General features: G+C 33.1%; 1 protein-coding gene across 3 annotated transcripts in view; it reads left to right on the top strand.

Annotated features, from left to right (window-relative positions):
* Positions 1-17,390, top strand: part of LOC129227241 (eEF1A lysine and N-terminal methyltransferase-like) — a 36,019-nt gene extending 18,629 nt beyond the window's left edge. For all 3 annotated transcript variants that reach the window (XM_054861754.1, XM_054861753.1, XM_054861752.1), the window contains exons 9-14: positions 212-392; positions 507-617; positions 3,306-3,376; positions 14,122-14,257; positions 15,973-16,101; positions 17,044-17,390. In XM_054861754.1, coding sequence (XP_054717729.1) covers positions 212-392; positions 507-617; positions 3,306-3,376; positions 14,122-14,257; positions 15,973-16,101; positions 17,044-17,318 — 903 coding nt within the window. In that variant the 3' untranslated portion in view covers positions 17,319-17,390. The remainder of the gene's footprint in view (positions 1-211; positions 393-506; positions 618-3,305; positions 3,377-14,121; positions 14,258-15,972; positions 16,102-17,043) is intronic.
* Positions 17,391-17,982: the final 592 nt, after the last annotated feature.

Here is a 17,982-nt window from a genome sequence, read left to right as displayed (position 1 = left end):
ATAAAGAAAGATTGAATTTTAATGTATCTTACATATTTTGAACTTGTTACTGAAATTTATCAGTATTACTGAAAGGAGATATTCAGTGCCTAGTTTCTTACCATTAAAAGTTGAATACTCTGTTAATCCACACCAGATTAACTTGCTTCTTCTATATTCAAGTATACTTCTAAATTAATATATATTTTTTTTAAATTTGCTTTATTCTTAGGTACCGATTTTGTCACTTGGAGAAGATATTGGCAAGAGAGAAATAAAATGTTCCTCAAAAAGTAAAACGAGTGGTGATTATGTTGTAGAAGATGTAACGTTAGACAATAATAGCATTTTTAGAAGATTGATTTTTCTCAATAATCCTTACTTAATTCAATCTGAAGTTAAACTAACAAAAGGTGAGACATTTTTTAAAAATACCAGTAAGATGTTTATCTGTACCATATGATATCAAAAACAGTGATTAGGTTCCTTTTTGAAGTTAAGTAAAGTAACAATAATTATTTTTCAAGTTCAGAAGAAGAAAGGTGGATGCAAAATGGATATTGACTTTGATTATTTGGCTTGTGATCATCACGTGACAATGATATATGGATTAGCTTTTCTGCAATCAAAAATGCTGAGTAAGTATATCTTCACATTTCAAGGCAATAATTGATCAATAAATAAGTAAATAACCAATCTTGAGGCTCAGTGGTAGCACTTTGCAATGCCATGTCGCAGGCTGGGGTTTTATTCCCGGGCTGGGCATGGTTGACTCAGCCGTTCATCCCTTCAGTGGGTCGATAAAATAACATAGCTGCCAAGTGCTCCGTTTTTCCCGGAGTTTCTCCGATTTTTTATTGCGTACTCCGAAAATCCAATTTTTACCAAAAAACTCCGTTTTTTTTTTTATTTTGCTTGTACACTTTTCGATTTTTGAGGAAAAAGAAGATCCTCTAAAAGAAGATTCCCTATCCTCGAAGGCAGGAATTGTGCGCAAACTCAACAAAAGAGAAGACAATTTGATGCTTTGGAAGCTTAGTGTCAGGATAAACACTGAGGGGGAGCGCCGATTGGAGATCGTCGTTTTTTCATCGAGCATTTCAGCTACGTGTAAAACGTAGCCGCCATGTTTGGTCATTCACAAGATGGAAGTTAGCAGACGATACTTAAGCGCCTTCGTTTTCAAAGACAAAGCAGAATTCGGTGTTTCTTTTAACTGCAAACTAATGAAAATAAGCAAAATGTGCTGCAAAATTTTTTTTTTTTTTTTGGTTAGTTTAAATAATTTTATTGAGAAATATGAAAACAGTTATAACATTTAAAATTTCATTTTATCCTTATTGCTTTGGACACGAATGTGCTAAAAATTCGCAATTAAATTGTAGTTTCATGGGGATTTTTTATTTTTGAATTATTTTCATGCTATAAATTCAAAATTTTATATCTGAATTTTTGACTTAGTCGCCATATTTGGTCATTTGCGAGATTTTAGTACACAAGACTCTTAAGTGGCCAAGTTTTCAAAATCGGAATTAGATGTTTATTGCAATGCAAACTATTGAAAATAATGCAAAATGGGCTGTTTTTTTTCCCCCCGGAAAATTCTAAATTTTTTTCTTGAAAAATGCAAAATTTTTTCTTCAGAATATTATTTTATCCTCATTGGTTTAGACTAATGTGCTAAAAACTCGCTATTTCGTCTAAATTTTAGTTTTTAAGGGTCATTAATTATTTATAATTGTTTTTCATGCTATAAATTCAAAATTTTATATCTGAATTTTTGACTTAGTCGCCATATTTGGTCATTTGCGAGATTTTAGTACACAAGACTCTTAAGTGGCCAAGTTTTCATAATTGGAATTAGTTGTTTATTGGAATGCAAACTATTGAAAATAATGCAAAATAGGCTTTTTTTTTCCGGAAAATTCTAAATTTTTTCTTCAGAATATTATTCTATCTTCATTGGTTTAGACTCTAATGTGCTAAAAACTCGTATTTCGTCTAAATTTTAGTTTTTTTTTAAGGCTCATTAATTATTTATAATTACTTCTAATGCAACAAACTCAAAAATCTATTGTCTTGACTTTTTCGCGTTGTTGCCATGTTTTGTCATTTGCAACATGAAGTAGACAAGACTATTAATAGCCTAAGTTCCCGAAAACAGAATTAGTTGTTTGTCTCAATACAAACTATTAAAAATAACAGAAGGCAAAAAGTTATGTTTTTTTTTTAAATAATTTTCTTGAAGGGGAAATTTTAAATTTTATCTTTTTTTTTTTCTTTTTTTTTTTTTTTTCTTTTTTTTTAGGGAAGTTGTAAAAACTCCTCCCCCTCTCCAGTTTGTATTTCAAAACTTAATGACATTGGTGGCCACTAAGTTTTTGGAGTCAAGTGCCAATGGCCACTTTCAAAATTTCAGAGTCTTGACCTTTACTATGAAGTTGCTTTACTTCCAAGTATAAGAATTTTTTTTTTTAATCTTCAATATGTTCTTATGCATGTAGAATATGTATAAAAGCATATTTTTAAAAAGGATTGCAGTTTTATTAAATCAAACAGTAATTGTGTTTTTTTAAAACTTTTCAATATGTTTCTATGTAATGTTGCTTTTTTAATGTAAAATAATTTTGTTTTAAACTTGGTTGTAGTTTTGTTGAAAATCTAACATGAAAATTTAGAAAAGCATTTTATAAGTGCTTAGAATTTATGGAAACTTATGGTACAGAAGGAAGGTTTTGCGCAGGCCACGATTTCATGCTCCTATTTTAGCCCTCAGTGCTCCTATTTTTTCCCTTAAGTGCTCCTATTTTTTGTATCTTGAGGTTGGCAGCTATGAAATAAGTACTAAGCGTGCTTGGGAACTAAACCCTGGGGATTCCACGTTTGGTTGATCACCTAACCAAAACATCTGCCTTGCACCCCAGAGACCTCGGTCAGGAAATCTGAGATGGGCCCAGCAGGCCTTGGCCCTCACGGGCTGTCGGGCCACGGACTGTCGGAATTGTAATGCATTTTTTTTTTTTTTTTGGAGTGTTTAAAGTTTTTGGAGTAAGTATCTAAGTAAACTGTTAGGTTCTTCACCTGTTTGGCTGATTTAGTGAGCCTACTTTATTTTGTAACTGCACTCAGATTACAAAATTATTTCTTCACTAGCTCACTAAATGTCCTCCATAGTTTTTGCATCATTCAGTTCAAACATGGGATTATCACTTATAAATTTTGCCGGTTAACCTGATATTGCTTGAAATTTGTATTGCTCTAATAAATTGTAAAAATTTCATTTTTCTTTCCTTTATTGCAGTACATAACTTTTTTTTTTATTATAGGTCCTAAAATACTCCAAATTGGATTAGGAGGAGGAACTTTAGCAATGTATCTGTATAAACATTTTCCTGAGGTACTTTATTTCCTTTTGTTTCTACTACGTCTTCATTTGGTATTGTTTTTAATCATGTATTTTCTTTGCTATTAAAATTATTACCTTCCTTGAGACCTGTCATTTCAAATTTTTCAAGGGGGAGAGGGTGTATACTCAATGAAATTTGTTTTTTTTTTTTTTGGTAAATAGTAAAAACCACACTCATTTATTAATTTTGAAAAGCCTGGGGGAGCCATTGATCTCAACCCCCTAAACGACGGGCCTGCCTCATGTAACTGGCATATATTTTGTTTATTTACTTTTATTTATCTTTAAACACTAGATGTAAAAGTTATAGGAATGGTGTGTGTTATGCATAGAGATGAAAACAGTCAGAAAAAAACGGAAAATTTCAGAAAAAAACGGTAAAAAAAAAATTCCAAAAGGGTTTATTTTCCCTCCGGAAATATTGAAAAAATGAATTTTTTCAACTTTTTAGGGAGTTTTCATTGAAATTTTCAGCAAAAAGTGCTTAGAACTTTCCCATACTTGAATTCTGATGCATTTTCCTCCCCCCACCCCCTCCTTGTATGGTAAAATACTGTCTAACTTTGATAATGCAAGTATGATAATATAATTTGCAAATAGATCAAAAAAACATTTGATTCTCTTCTCAAAAAAAGAAAAAAATAATAATAATAAATGAATATCTAATAGAAGAAGTGAAGAATTTATTTTCCTTCTTCATAAAACAAACAATCATAATTTGAATCACAGAACTATGTTTCTGCTGACTGTGCGAAAAAAATGTACAGGGTGTGGCAAAAAAACCTGGGCAAGCAATTTTTCATGTAACTTTTTTAAAAATAAATTAACAAAAAATAATATGAGAAGTTCTTTAGCAATTAATAAATTAATTGGTTTTTAACTGGCCGCCTTTCAAAGTAATACAGAGGTGCAACTGCTTATTGAAATTTTCATTCAAGAGCCGCAAACCATTTAATCAATCCCATTCCCTATGAAAGCAATTGGTTTAGAGAGTCCAAACTTATGTGTAGTTTAGGGTAGAACTTTGACTCTAAAACAGGCCTCACAGTGAAATAAATGGGATTGAGGTCTAGTGAGTAGAGCGTCCATTCTAAAGATGATATCATGTCAAAAACACTGCACCTTGCACCACTCTTGTCTTTCTGGCTGTATGAACTGGTGTGAAGTCAAATTGAATGTCCCGTCTACATTACTGCGCTGAAGTTCTCTTTAGTTCACAGAAGTAAAGCAGTTTCTAAAATGTCCTTCTGCTACACTTTTTCATTCATTTTATGGCCCTCATCCACAAAAAAACCAATATTTTTTGTCGCTTGTGCTGATTCCATCAAAGACAAATGCTGACTTCGGATTTTGGCAATGTTTAACATTTTCTAAGGTGCTTGGAGTGTCTACAGGCCAAATCCTATTGTTCTGGGGGTTATTTGCTGGTTGAATGGTAAATCAGTGGAAGGTATCTCTTCCAGCGTGGACTTGCGGCTCATCTCAAACGTTTCTGGCATCTTTGGAGTCATACGAATATGTTAAGGTGAAAGTCCGTGTGTGACGGAAAATACTAGTGGTAGTACAATGTGTTGTGTTACTGGAAAAAAAAACATACATAAATTTTGCCAGTAGAGGTCCTGGTTACAGGAACCGCTTGAACTTAAAAGAATTGCCGCACCAAATGATGAGGAGATAATTATGTTTAGATGTTAGCATTTATTAATTTATGCACTTTAAATGTATCATAAAAATGCTAGTTGCCATGGCGCGCACCTGTGTGCATTCTGGTGATCACAATCAGTACTCATAGTAAATAATATAGGAACATTGCGGATAAATATGACTTCTGATTATTTGAATACAAAAACACTATAAAAAACTTCGGTCTGCCTTCGCTGACACTTTGCTCGAGTCCCGAGCGTGAATAATCTGGTGGCTGTAGGGTCAACGCCTACATGCCACTATACCTGCACAAAACCAGAGCCTTTGTCTACGGCGTGGGGATGCTTCTTACGCACTAGATCCACTGGCTAGGGCACACAACGGTCGAAAGTCCGGGCGGAGAAAACATCCTCAGGGTTCGTACGGGTCATGGAAATCCTGGAAAGTCATGGGAAAAAAATTAACGAATTTCAGACCTGGAAAAGTCATGGAAAAATGAAATTTTCGTTCAAAGTCATGAAAAATTATTTAAAGTCATGAAAAAATGTCCTGGCCAAAGAGAAAGTAACAGTTGCTAAAAGAGCATCAGAAATATTGAGTGATTTAACAGTCCTACATATTAAAACTGGAAAATTGATCGATTCCAAAAACAATTCTGAATTTTGAAATCTCATTATATCCACTTCTCTAGCAGCCGCTCGTCTTTTTTTGCGATGTGATTTTACTGCTTTGACATCACTCATTTTGCATTAACCATTATTTTCAAGACTTTTATATTCTGTAGTAGCGAACTTGCACATTCTTAATTTTGCCACGTCCACTTAAAAAATGCAATTCAATTGCATCCGAGTTTGTTTCCATCACTTGTAAGAACTTTATTACTAATTATCAGAGTTTATCTCAACTTGTTGATAGTTTTAGAAAATGAAGATCTTTGGTTAGGTGATAAAACAGGAATAGGAGAATTCTAATACTCTAAAACAGTACTGCCCAACATACGGCCCGCAGAACTAATACATGCGACCCAATGCTACGTTCAATGTCAGGAATCAAACCCTATGTTCAGGAATTTCTGAATCTACTAATTTATATGCATTTGAAAATGTGCAAATAAGTAAACAAGTACATTTGAATCAGAAGATTTATTCGCTACTGAATGTTTTTCTTTTTTTTTAAATATAAATATTTGGTTTAGAAACGTGAATTTACTAAAGAATGCTTTTTCTTTAATGAATCAAAGTACTGTCAAGTTATGTGTATGCTTAAATGCACTGCTGATGCTTTGCATTTGAAGGCAACCTTTGAAGCAAATGTAGTGAAACTTAGTAAAGACTCATTCAACTTTGTCCTATTCATTATCATTCTACCTGTTTATAAAGATTATTAGACATTTAAGTACCGTTATATTTCATTCACTGTAGTTTTACTAACTTTACTAAAAGTTATATGATGAAGACAAATAAGAATAGTTTAGTTTTTAGGTGTACACTGATATTTTTTCAATCACAAGTAAGTGCTTCGATGAGGTAGAAGCATTCACATAGAAGTTTCGCTAATGCTCATTTCCAAAAAACTTCCAGTTTGAAATTAAATAGTACTAGTCTCTTCATGTAACAAGGTCATGAAATTTTTTTATGAAGTCATAAAAAAGTCTTGGAAAAGTCATGGAATTTTTTCATCCGAATACAGTATGAACCCTGCATCCTGGCGCCGGCACGGATTCGCTTGTAGATTCAAAACCGGACGGGTGCAGGGGTGCCACCCATGCGCAGGGGCAGGAATTCACTTCCTAGGAGCATCAATGTCTTTTCAGTGGTACAGAGAAGGGCAGGGGTTGCAGCTTTCCGGTCGGAAGGTGGAGCAGTCCAGTCTCTTGCTGGTCGACGAACATCGAAGGTGATCTCTTTAACATCCAGATTGGTGTTGTTTACCAGGTCTTTCTGTTCTGGAAAGTCGCTCCCTATTTAGTGGCTGAAGAGTTCATGAGAGTTATTTTATGGGTGCTGAATGATAAAACAAAATAGTACTAGGGTAACACCCCCAGTAATTGGCACGGCACCAGTGATTGGCACTTCCAACCAGGGGCGGCAAATAGGGGGTTCAAGAGGGGGCGGTCGCACCCCCAAATTTTTTGAGAGGAATGATAAAAAGTGAGCAAACTCAACTTACGTAAATCGCCAATCAACGTCGAAGAAAAACAATCTTGTTGGTTCTCTGTAATGGTTGATGAAACTTGACACATTTCCAGACAAGAGCAAGTGTTTTCCGTTTTTTAAATTATTAGAAACTCATCAAGCCTTTACCGGCCTTTTCAGAACAGAAAAAAAAAACGATGAAGAATCATGGTTAATTTTCACAAAAGACGTAATTTCCTTATATAGGCTAAATATGTCGTTCTTGTGTGCTCAGAGTAACGATGGTTATGAGAGGCCCATGCAGTGGTGTTGCTGCTTGATTTTCACATGAAAATGCCTTGGTATTTTACATTCATTGTTGCGCTCATACTTTAAGTGTGTCTATTTAATGAGTGTTCGTCACTTTCTTCTGCTAGAAACACGTTTCTGCTGCACAATGCATATTATGCTTTCATAGATACACTTTAAAAATACATACTAATTTTCAAAAAAATATTTTGCATCATCAAATATCTTTTCTGGGGGCTCTTTAACTATGCAGTCTCCCCCCGCCCCTTCAATATCATGATTACTTGCTTTTAGCCAATATGTGTTTTGTTTCCATACTGAGGTAATTCATATTTAAGAAACTTGACCCCCCAAATGAAATGCTGAAATGCCGCCCCTGCTTCCAACAAAAATGTCCTAAAAAAGATTTGTATCCAATTTTTTTAAGATAGAAGGCTATATACCAACTGAATGTACATTAATTTTAAAAATTATAACTTCAATTCATGTTACTAGATGGCAGCAGTACGTAGGAAAGAGAAACAATTGTGGTTTGTGTCAAATCAGCCATTTTTTTGCAAAAGCTTCTTCTCTGGCTTAAGGGAAGCATGCACATAAATCCATTAAAATCTGACTTAAAATAAATTTTAAAATTTCGTTGTCAAAAGTTTTGTTTAGTTGAAAGGTGTTACTTTAACTGTGTAGAAGTATATTTTCGTCCCTATTTGGAATTTTAAAATAATGATGGGTGCCATTTACTGGTGCTTCAATTTTGCTAGTCCCCAGTAATTGGCATGTGTGCCAAGTACTGGGGAAATAGCGTCATTTTCGTGATAAAGCTGAGTGAGGTGTCATTATCTTCAGTTTTTTGCGTAGATTACGAATGTGATAAAGCGGAAATTGAAATCGGTAGCTTTTGTACAGTAATTGTCAAAAAAAATCATGAAAGTCATCAATTTTTGAAGTTGCGGCTTTTTGTCAAATGGAGTGACTCTCACCAGAAAAATATCCAAATGACAGATTGTCAGTAATTAGTTTTATACTGGGGGCTTCGTCCTCTGCTCGATTCGCTCGCTAACCCCCGTTCGCCACCTGTGGTATCTCAATGCCGCCTGCAGCGGGTGGTTTTTCCAGAGAAAGAAAACCGACTTGTTGCATTTGATAAATAAAAAAGAGGAAAACTTATGCAAAAAGTATGCTATATGAGTTTTTAACTATACTTGGGGCTAACCTAAGTTGGTAGCATTCGTAAAATCAAAACTGTAAACCAAAGGATGAAACAGCATTAATTTCAATATCTTTTCCATGGAACATTCCAAATTTATGTTTTTATTTCTCTAAAATACTTTTCCATCATGAAGAACAGTGATTTAGCATTAACTTATATAAAACTAGTGGTACCCGCACGGCTTTGCCCGTAATAGAAAAATTAAAAGGTCTTTTGGTTCCCCTGTGTGGTGAATTTTCTCTCCAGTTGGCTTGTACCCATGTTACGGTTCCACGTTATGATAATTTCGTAATTTACTCGTCCATCTTATGATAATTTTGTTCTTAAAATTGCAATAGAAAAAGAACCACATCGAATTTTCAAAAAATCGCTTCGAGGTGCACACCCCCATGCTACAAACTAATTTTGTGCCAAATTTCATGAAAATCGGAGGAGCGGTATAGGCGCTTTGCGCATCCCAGAGATCCAGACAGAGAGACTTTCAGCTTTATTATTAGTAAAGATAAAGAAAACAAATTCTTCCCCATATTATCAAATTTATATGAAAAATGGGCTTAAAATTGGAATAGAAAAAGAACAAAATCGAATTTTCGAAAAATCGCTTCGAGGCGCACACCCCATGCTATAAACTAATTCTGTGCCAAATTTCTTGAAAATCGGCCGAACGGTCTGGCGCTATGCGCGTCACAGAGATACTGACAGACAGACAGAAATCCAGACAGAGAGAGATCCAGACAGAGAAACTTCCAGGTTTATTATTAGTAAAGATAAAGAAGAAGAAAGATAAACACATTCTTCCCCATATTATCAAAGTTATATGAAAAATGCGCTTAAAATTGGAATAGAAAAAGAACCTCATCGAATTTTTGAAAAATCGCTTCGAGGTGCACACCCCCATGCTACAAACTATCTGTGAACCAAATTTCATGACAATCGGCCGAAAGGTCTAGGTGCTATGCGTGTCACAGAGATCCTGACAGAGAGACTTTCTGCTTTATTATTAATAAAGATTACCTACTTTACATTAACATTACTCATGTTTCTTATGATGATAATATTTGTATGTAATTTAAAAGTAAAAAATAAAGTGATTTTCCAGTTCTATTAACATATGCCAATTACTGGATCACAAGGTGTCATACACTGGAGTGTCAGGTGCCAATTACTGGGGATTTTGGTAACTTTTTACATACATATTTTTATAAAAGTATCGATTCAAGATATTTTTGATTTTAGTGAACCAAATAGATGCACAGATTTGAACTCTTTGTTACAAAAATATTTGCAAGAGAGTATTTTTTTTCTAAGTACTGAAAGCAGAGGTAAGTTTAAGGACAAACTCTTAAAGTGCCAATTACTGGGGTCTTTACCCTACTCTTCCTTGTTTCTGCCCTCTTCCAGGCAACGCCTCCATGGTCAAGCTTCTTCACACACATCCTTCTCACCTAGACCTCAAGTGACGCTACGGAAAACAAAATGGTTCAGCGTTCTGTTCTTCGTTCGGGCCTTTCGCAGACAAGCTCGTGCTGCCATCTATGTTAGGCAGGAAGCGTGAATCGTTATTTGACTCTTAATCACCTTGAATTGTGACAAGCTTCTTGTTACAGAATGCCTGAACTTTTGGAACTCATAAAACTTCTGTTTGAGCTGCTTTTGCCCTTAGTCGCATTTATCAGCCACAAATTCCCCCATCTTATGAACTTTTCTATCGTGGAAACCCAAGGACTTTGTTGAACTCACTTTTGGATGACCTGACGAGGGACTGAAATGTTCACTGTTTGTTTTTGTACACTTTCCGGACATCGACTATCATTTCCAAACTACTTGAAGCGGCATACTGCATCAAACACTTTTTGCTGAGGCACAACAAGCAAACGAACTGTCGTTCTACTTGGTTAAACAACTTTTAAATTGCCGGTCTTTTGCTTAAAATTGTTTTTAAAAAAAAAACCTGAAAAACACTACATAAACTAGTAGATATATTGTAAATTATTTCCTAATAAAGTGAGAGGCAAAAATAAATAAGACACTCATTAAAATGAAATTACTTTACTTCCATTCGATAATGCAACCTTTGTCTGAGTTTTTTTTTTTTTCCGCAACTTGTATACTGCCATGCTAAGCACTAAAGTGGAATCTGCAGTTGAGCTCAAGCTGAGACATGTGTTTTAAAGTTTAGCTCTTCCATATAATTTATTCAAATGTCTTTTTTTTCCCAGAATTAAAAAAAAAGTAGTTCCTGATCAAATGACCCTAAAACATTTTATTTATTGAGTAAACTACTAAATAGAGTTCTGGTGTTTGACCGAAAAAGCTCTCAGTTATAAAACAGAAAGTTTATTTTTTTCTAATTAAACTTAGCTTTATGTGTATTTCTGTCAAGCAGAAAAACAAGATGTGTGGATTGCATATATTATTTAATGCCTTACTCTTTATGTGTTCCAAGAAACACAGAGCTATTAAGAAACCCTATTTTCATTCATAGAAAAATCAATTTTTCTATTTTTCCAATTTTTTCTGAAAAAACTCCGATAAAAACCAGTTTTTTCCCACCACTTCAAAATTTCTGGAAATTTTACATCTCTAGTTATGTATTGTTTTTACTTTCTTCTATATCTAATATATAGAAGAAAGTATTGGATTCGTGCAAATTTTCGATTTTTGAATTTTGACGGATTCGAACGTTTTGAGGTGTGCTGAGTCCATTTCGACTATTTTTGGAAAATGTCTGTCTGTCTGTGTGTGTGTGTGTGTGTATGTGTGTGTGTGTCACGTCTGTGTGTGACCAGTTTTTTGTGGCCGCTCTACAGCAAAAACTACCGCATGAAATCGAACGAAATTTGGTACACATATGTGCCCCTATGTGAACTTGTGCCCATTGGTTTTTGGCGCGAATTCCTCCAAGGGTGGTGGAGCAATGGGACGTTTTTTGAGTTACGCGTGCTTGCTATTCCTCAGGAAGTAACTGGCGGAATTAAACAAAATTTGGTCCATATGTTGCCATCAACAGGAACAGGTGCTGATTCAATTTTGGTGTCAATAACTCAAACGGGGGTTGAGCTATAGAACGTTTTTTGTCGTCAATTGTGACTGCTGTATCTCAAGAAATAATGAACGGAATGAAAGAAAAATTTATTGGCAAATAGCCCTTAGTGGGTATAAGAGCTGATTTTATTTTGTTGTCAACAGCTAGAAAGGGGGTAGCGCAATCGCCCGTTCTTTTTTTTCATTGTGAGTGCCCTATCTCAAGAAGTAATACTACGTTCTGGTTGAAATTTGGAATATATGTTAATCCATATGTAAACAGACTTTGGTTCAATTTTGACGCCAATCGCTCCAAGAGGTGTTGATTTTTTTTTTTTTTTTTGCGAATAAAAATAGCTTTATTAATGCAACAATAAGAAAGATAAATCGTAATAGATTGTCGTCTGCGTATTTCTCGTGATTTTAATTGTATGGAAATGATCGGAAATATTATCTCGATGATTTAAAATTTTTAACTGTTGCCATCTTATGTTTGTTAACAAATAAAATATTTATAATTAATTCAAGCAAGGCTTTTAAATTAACTTTCAATTTTCGCTCTTTGCTTTGCTTTTGCAATAATTCAGACATTGATGTGGCGTCTAGTTTTTGCATGTGTAATTTTGTTTTTGTTGGGAATACTGCATATTGTCAAGCATGGGGAGGGATCAGAAAAAAAAAAGAAAAATATAGAAGAAAGTTTCGTGATGGCCACAACATACTAGTTTGAATATACAAAATGTTTTGTCACAGAACTTTTTTTTTTTTTTTTTTTTTGAGGGTGAGGAGAATAGTTTTGTTGTAAAATTATGTTTTTTTTTTCTTTTAAGCAAGTCACTAGACATAATGAAAGACATCTAAAGCTAGAAATTATAACAAATAAATAGTAAAAAAAAACTCCTTCTGTCAGAATTTTATAATTTCCTTGCATTTATAGCATACATTCAACACTCATATTCAAATTTTATACCTTGCAATCATTTTTAATGGCAGAACTTGAAGACGAAAAGCTTCTTTCTTGTATCAGTAGTCATATTGTCCTCGAAGTCTTCCGGAGCATGTATCTATCTTACAAGCAGCAGTTGTTTTGTAGTATTCAGGGGTCTGTCCGGGATTTTTCACAGGGTTCGTTTTTTGTGAAAAATTAATTGATTTTGTAAAAAATCAAATAATTTGTAAAAAAAAAATTATAAAAACAAAATTTTTAGATGACGCACACTGTATCATTGAAACTTTTGGTAGTATCTGAAGCAATCATTTTCTCTTCACCTCTACTATCCTTTTGAAGTTCTAAGTTCATTTTTCTGACACATGTTATTATTATTTTTATCGTTGTTTAAATCATGAGTGAGGAGAAAAGTGCGTCTGCTACCTTTTCCGAAAAGTTAGTATCAACACCGCTGCAAAACAGCTACCATAAAACAAACATTCAAAATTACTTGAAACAAAACTGACTTTCAGCTGTTTTTTTTTTTTTTTTTTTTTAAGAAACAAACATGCAAACAAAACTATATTTATTTGTTAGTATTAGTTATTTATCACTTGCAGAAACATAGCAAGAGTCCTGATTTTTTTTTTTTTTTTGCAAAATTAGTAGATCTTGTATAAGCTGATTCCTCTAATCTAACTTTAGAAAAGGTTCCAAAAAATTTCGGTTATACACAGAAATATGCATTATTTTGATTTCAGATTTGCTCTTTCAATAATTTTTTTTTTTTTTTTTTTTTTTTTTTTGTGAAAGATCCGTTTTGGTTTATCAGAGTTTTGGGAAGCCTCTGTTTTGATTGATCGGGATTTTGTGAAAGGTCTGTTTTGGTTGATCACATTTTTGTGAAGGGTCCTTTAACGGACCCAAATTTCCTCTGCCCAAACCCCTGGTATCTTATATTATCAATCATACAGTAGAAATAATACAGGATCTACATGGTGAATGGAAAACTGGTCACACTAGGGGAATTGAAAATCTTTCTCAAATTTCATGGTAGAACATAATTTTTTACCTAAAACCATTCTATCCATTTCCCTACCTTTTAGTGGAAAGAAGTAGGATTGCCGTATATAGAATATGGGAAAAGTGATGAGATCTCCGCTTGGTCCATGTCAAGGATCACTCCCAGAGTGAGAAACAGTGGTCCTTACACCACTAGAGATGAATAAAAGATGCCAGTATCTAGAAAAACTTTTTTTTTATGTATTCAAAAATGAAATACATGTGTTAGTAATCCGTTTTTCTGACTCACAGATTACGCACACTGCTTATTATTCAATAGGAAGTAATTCTATCAGTAGATCTTTTTTACTTTAAGTGTAAAAAACCCTCTAATTGACTAAGAAAATCAGGATGAGCCTAAATAAGCTTTGCTTAGCTTTTATTTGAGTGGTAGGATTTCTTATTTGTATTTAAATGCTTCTTTTTTTTTTCCTTGTCTTCCCTTAAGGCAGTAATTGAAGCTGTTGAGTTGGATTCAGAAATAGTAAATGTTGCAAAGAAATGGTTTCAACTTGGTACTGATGATAGATTGAAAGTTTATGTCAAGGATGGTATAGAATTTTTTAAAGAAGTGGTACAGAAAGGTATGACTTTTCCCCCATGTTAAACATGTTTAATGTTCAAACCTATGTTTAAAATTTTAGTGTAATTACATGGTTGCAATTTCAATCTTTCAGAAAAAGTGATGTGAAAAGAAATTTATGGTACAAATATTTTATATCACTTGTACATTATTTATTTGTATTTTATTGCAAATAATAAATGCAGGGTGTCCGTGCACCTTTAAAACCATCAAAATATGGGAAATCTGGAACTTTTTCCATATTTTTTTTTTTTTTTAATTTTCCTCATATTTTTCTGTTTAAAAGTTTAAAATTCCTAACGTTTGGAGATTACTTGTTGAAATCACAGTATTTTCAGTTCAACTTTTTTTTTTAAAAAGTTGTTTCAAAGCCTTGTTATGTGTAAATAAGTGTTTTGCTGTAATGGTGCAGCAATCTTTTAACATCTACTTTCAGTTAACAATAATTATTTTTATCTTCTCATAAATATGCAGTACAAAGGTTGTTAAAAAGGCTTAGTAAAAATATGATTTATTTATTGTATCGATCGACACATTGCATAATAAAAAAAGCAACATCTGCTGATTACTCGCCTCTGCAAATTATCTCCGACTTTTGTTTTAGTATAATAAAGTATACTTTCATTCAGATTGATCAAAAAATAAAAGAAATTTAGCGCAAACATTAGAAAAACCAGGAAAAAATGTGACAAATACTGCACAACAGGAGAATTTCCACTATTTTTTGACTCAGAATCCAAAATCCAGAAAGTTCGTGGTCCCGAGCATTTTGGATTCGGGGTCCCATACTGTATAGGATTTTTTTTAAGAACTTAACCAAAAAAAAATTAGTATCATAATACCTTATGCGGAATAAATCAATAAATAAATCAAGTTTATGGAAAGAAATAAGATATCCTTGTCAGTCAGGTCTATTAAAGATAAAAGTCTTACGCACATATATTTAAAAACATGTCTGGCAGTGCTTTCGTTCTCTCGGAGACTCTCCTTGGTTTCAAATTATTACTATTATTATTTTCATTTTACATTTAATATAATCAATGAATCTATGAATTTTCTTATACAATTGCAATGAAGTTATAAGTATTTTGCTTGCTGTTATTGAACAATATTTCTTATCATAACATCAGTAGTAAATCTCATATAAAAGTGTTAAAACATCTACACAAGATTTCAGATGTAAATAAAAAAAATTTACAACTGAAGTGTTAGTAGAAATTTAAGATAAAAATGACATTATGAGTGCTAAAATAAAGGAATCAATTATTTTAGCCTTTTTTTTTTTTTTTTTAGTTTTAGTTTGAATTAAAATCAGTTCATTATTATTTCTCTGCTACATTATGCTTTACTGTAACATACCATATGACAAGTTTTACTTTTTTTGCTAACTTTTTGGTAAGTGTTTTATTGATCTATCATTTCAAAAACTCATTTCACCATTTACATTTTACATGACTGTACGGGCTTCACATATCTGAAGCTATATAGTTTTACAGTGACTATTAAAAAGCTTATACATGAGTCATTAACAAAAACCTCAAGGAAACAAGAACTGTTTAAATTTTGTAAATTACTGGAAAAGTGTTCAACCACAAATTATGGTGGTATGTGTATATTGGTAATTTATAAACATGTGGAATCTGACTGATTTTTTTTCACTTATCTATTTGTTTTATATAAAATGAAAAATAAATATTAATACTTTGTTTAATGTAGGACAAAAATATGATACTGTGATATTAGATGTAGACAGCAAAGATCCTTCACTTGGAATCAACAGTCCACCAGTTGAGTTTCTTGAAGAACCTGTATTGGATTTATTGACTCAAGTTGTTTCTGATTCAGGTATGACGAAAGGTCCATGTTGTTGGTCATCACTTTTGTATTTGGATCTTAGCTGGGACCCCCCTGCATATTTCTCACAGCACATCTTTGATGTAAAGATTTCAGGAGGGAAAAGTTATTATATAGACATGCACAATGTTATATTGAACATTAAAGCATGGTGCCATTAGTCAGATAGCACCCCAATACCCATGGTCAAAATAAAGTAAAATTACTTATCAACGGTTAATGTGATAAATGTAATTTTATGTTCATTCTTATTGTTAGTTTTTAAAAAGTTGTATCAGACAAAAATGCAAAAATTGTTGTATACATGTGCTTCACATGTACAAGAACCCCTGTTTGAAGAAGAATATTTGACATAAAAAAGTGGCTTCTTTAAATGTGTGTGCAATAAATGCCAGGGCTGCAGAGTGAAAATGACCGACTTTGACTCCAGGAATTTTAGAGCCTTCGACTCCGACTTTTTTACCTCAAAATCAGTCCGACTCTGACTCTGATTCCACAAGCACCGACAGAGTTGCAGACTTGGAGGGAAAATGACCAACTCCAACTCCTCAAATTTTAAACCTTCGACTCCTTCCATAAACAGTTCGGATCTTCGACTCTGACTCCGCAGCCCATATAAATACAAAATGCATTTCATACACTTGTTACCATAGCTCTAGAAGCCCCTTTTCAATGCAAAACTTTTATTTTGAAATAGGGTTTCTTATACTCCCAAAACGTAATTATGCAAGATATTTTGCAACTTTGTGCATCTCCGTTATTCTCTCAAATTTAGTTTCCCCATAAAAGTAAACACTTTCTACCCCTCAAATAGCTCAGAAATAAGAAATAGTTTATTTTTTACGTTCACACTTCTGCTGTGTTGTGTATTGTTTTTAACAATAAATAAAATGTAGTTTTAAGACTCATAAAATTTCTGCTATTTATTTTTAGGTGTAGTCATTTTGAACCTTGCATGCCGAAACTTGGAACTACGGAAAGACACGCTTGCCAAACTAAAATCCGTATTTCAGTATATTTTTTCAAGGAAAATTCCCAATGAAGTTAATGAAGTTCTTTTTTGTTTAAAAGATGGAATTCCTGAAGACATTTTGAAAAAGGCAAAGGACCAGTTTGAGAATCTAGTTTCATTTCTTGAAAAAGGATCAAAGCATAATGATGTTTTTGATACTACAGATATTATGTCTAGTTTGAATGAAATCACATAAGCCTTGATTTATTCGTAGTTTATAATGTTTGCATTTTGAAACTGTAACATTGAGCGTTAAAAAATAAACTTATATTTTGTACAATGTTTATTCATCTTTTATTACTTAATAAGTTTAACACAAATGGCATTGGCAGTATTTATTTAGTTATTTATTTATTAATTATTTTAATGAATGGTTTGAATGTTCTGGATGGGTACAGAAATATTAAGTTAGTAAACTTATTTTTTTTATTTAAAGAAATTTATGTACATTAGAGTCTTAAAAATCCAAGTCTCAAAATTCTGAAGTTTTGTTTTAATTCATTGCAAAACTTCAAACTTGCAAAATTTAGACTTTTTTCTCTCTTTGTTAGTAAGAATGCAGTTCCTTTCGTTTCTTTATGGGGTCATTATCATTTTGATTCAGAAACATATCCTCTCTTTAGGTAAAGCATCTGAAAAAGGAATTCTGCAAAACATCAAAAGTTTCTTCAAAGTGTGAAATCACTTGTACATTATGAGACTAAAGGGAAAATACTCTGGTGTGGGTACCACATAACCTCCTTAACTGTGGCACATTAAATATCTCCGTGGTCACAAAATCTTCCAAGTTTCCATTCCTAATCACAGGGTTCGTTTGCCTCCTGAAAATCCTGAAAAACTCCTGAAATTTAGTTTTTTCT

The sequence above is a fragment of the Uloborus diversus genome, chromosome 8 (assembly GCF_026930045.1).
Source record: "Uloborus diversus isolate 005 chromosome 8, Udiv.v.3.1, whole genome shotgun sequence".
NCBI lineage: Eukaryota > Metazoa > Arthropoda > Arachnida > Araneae > Uloboridae > Uloborus > Uloborus diversus.
Note: the sequence above shows the minus strand (reverse complement) of the source record. Positions and strands in the feature narration are given on the sequence as shown.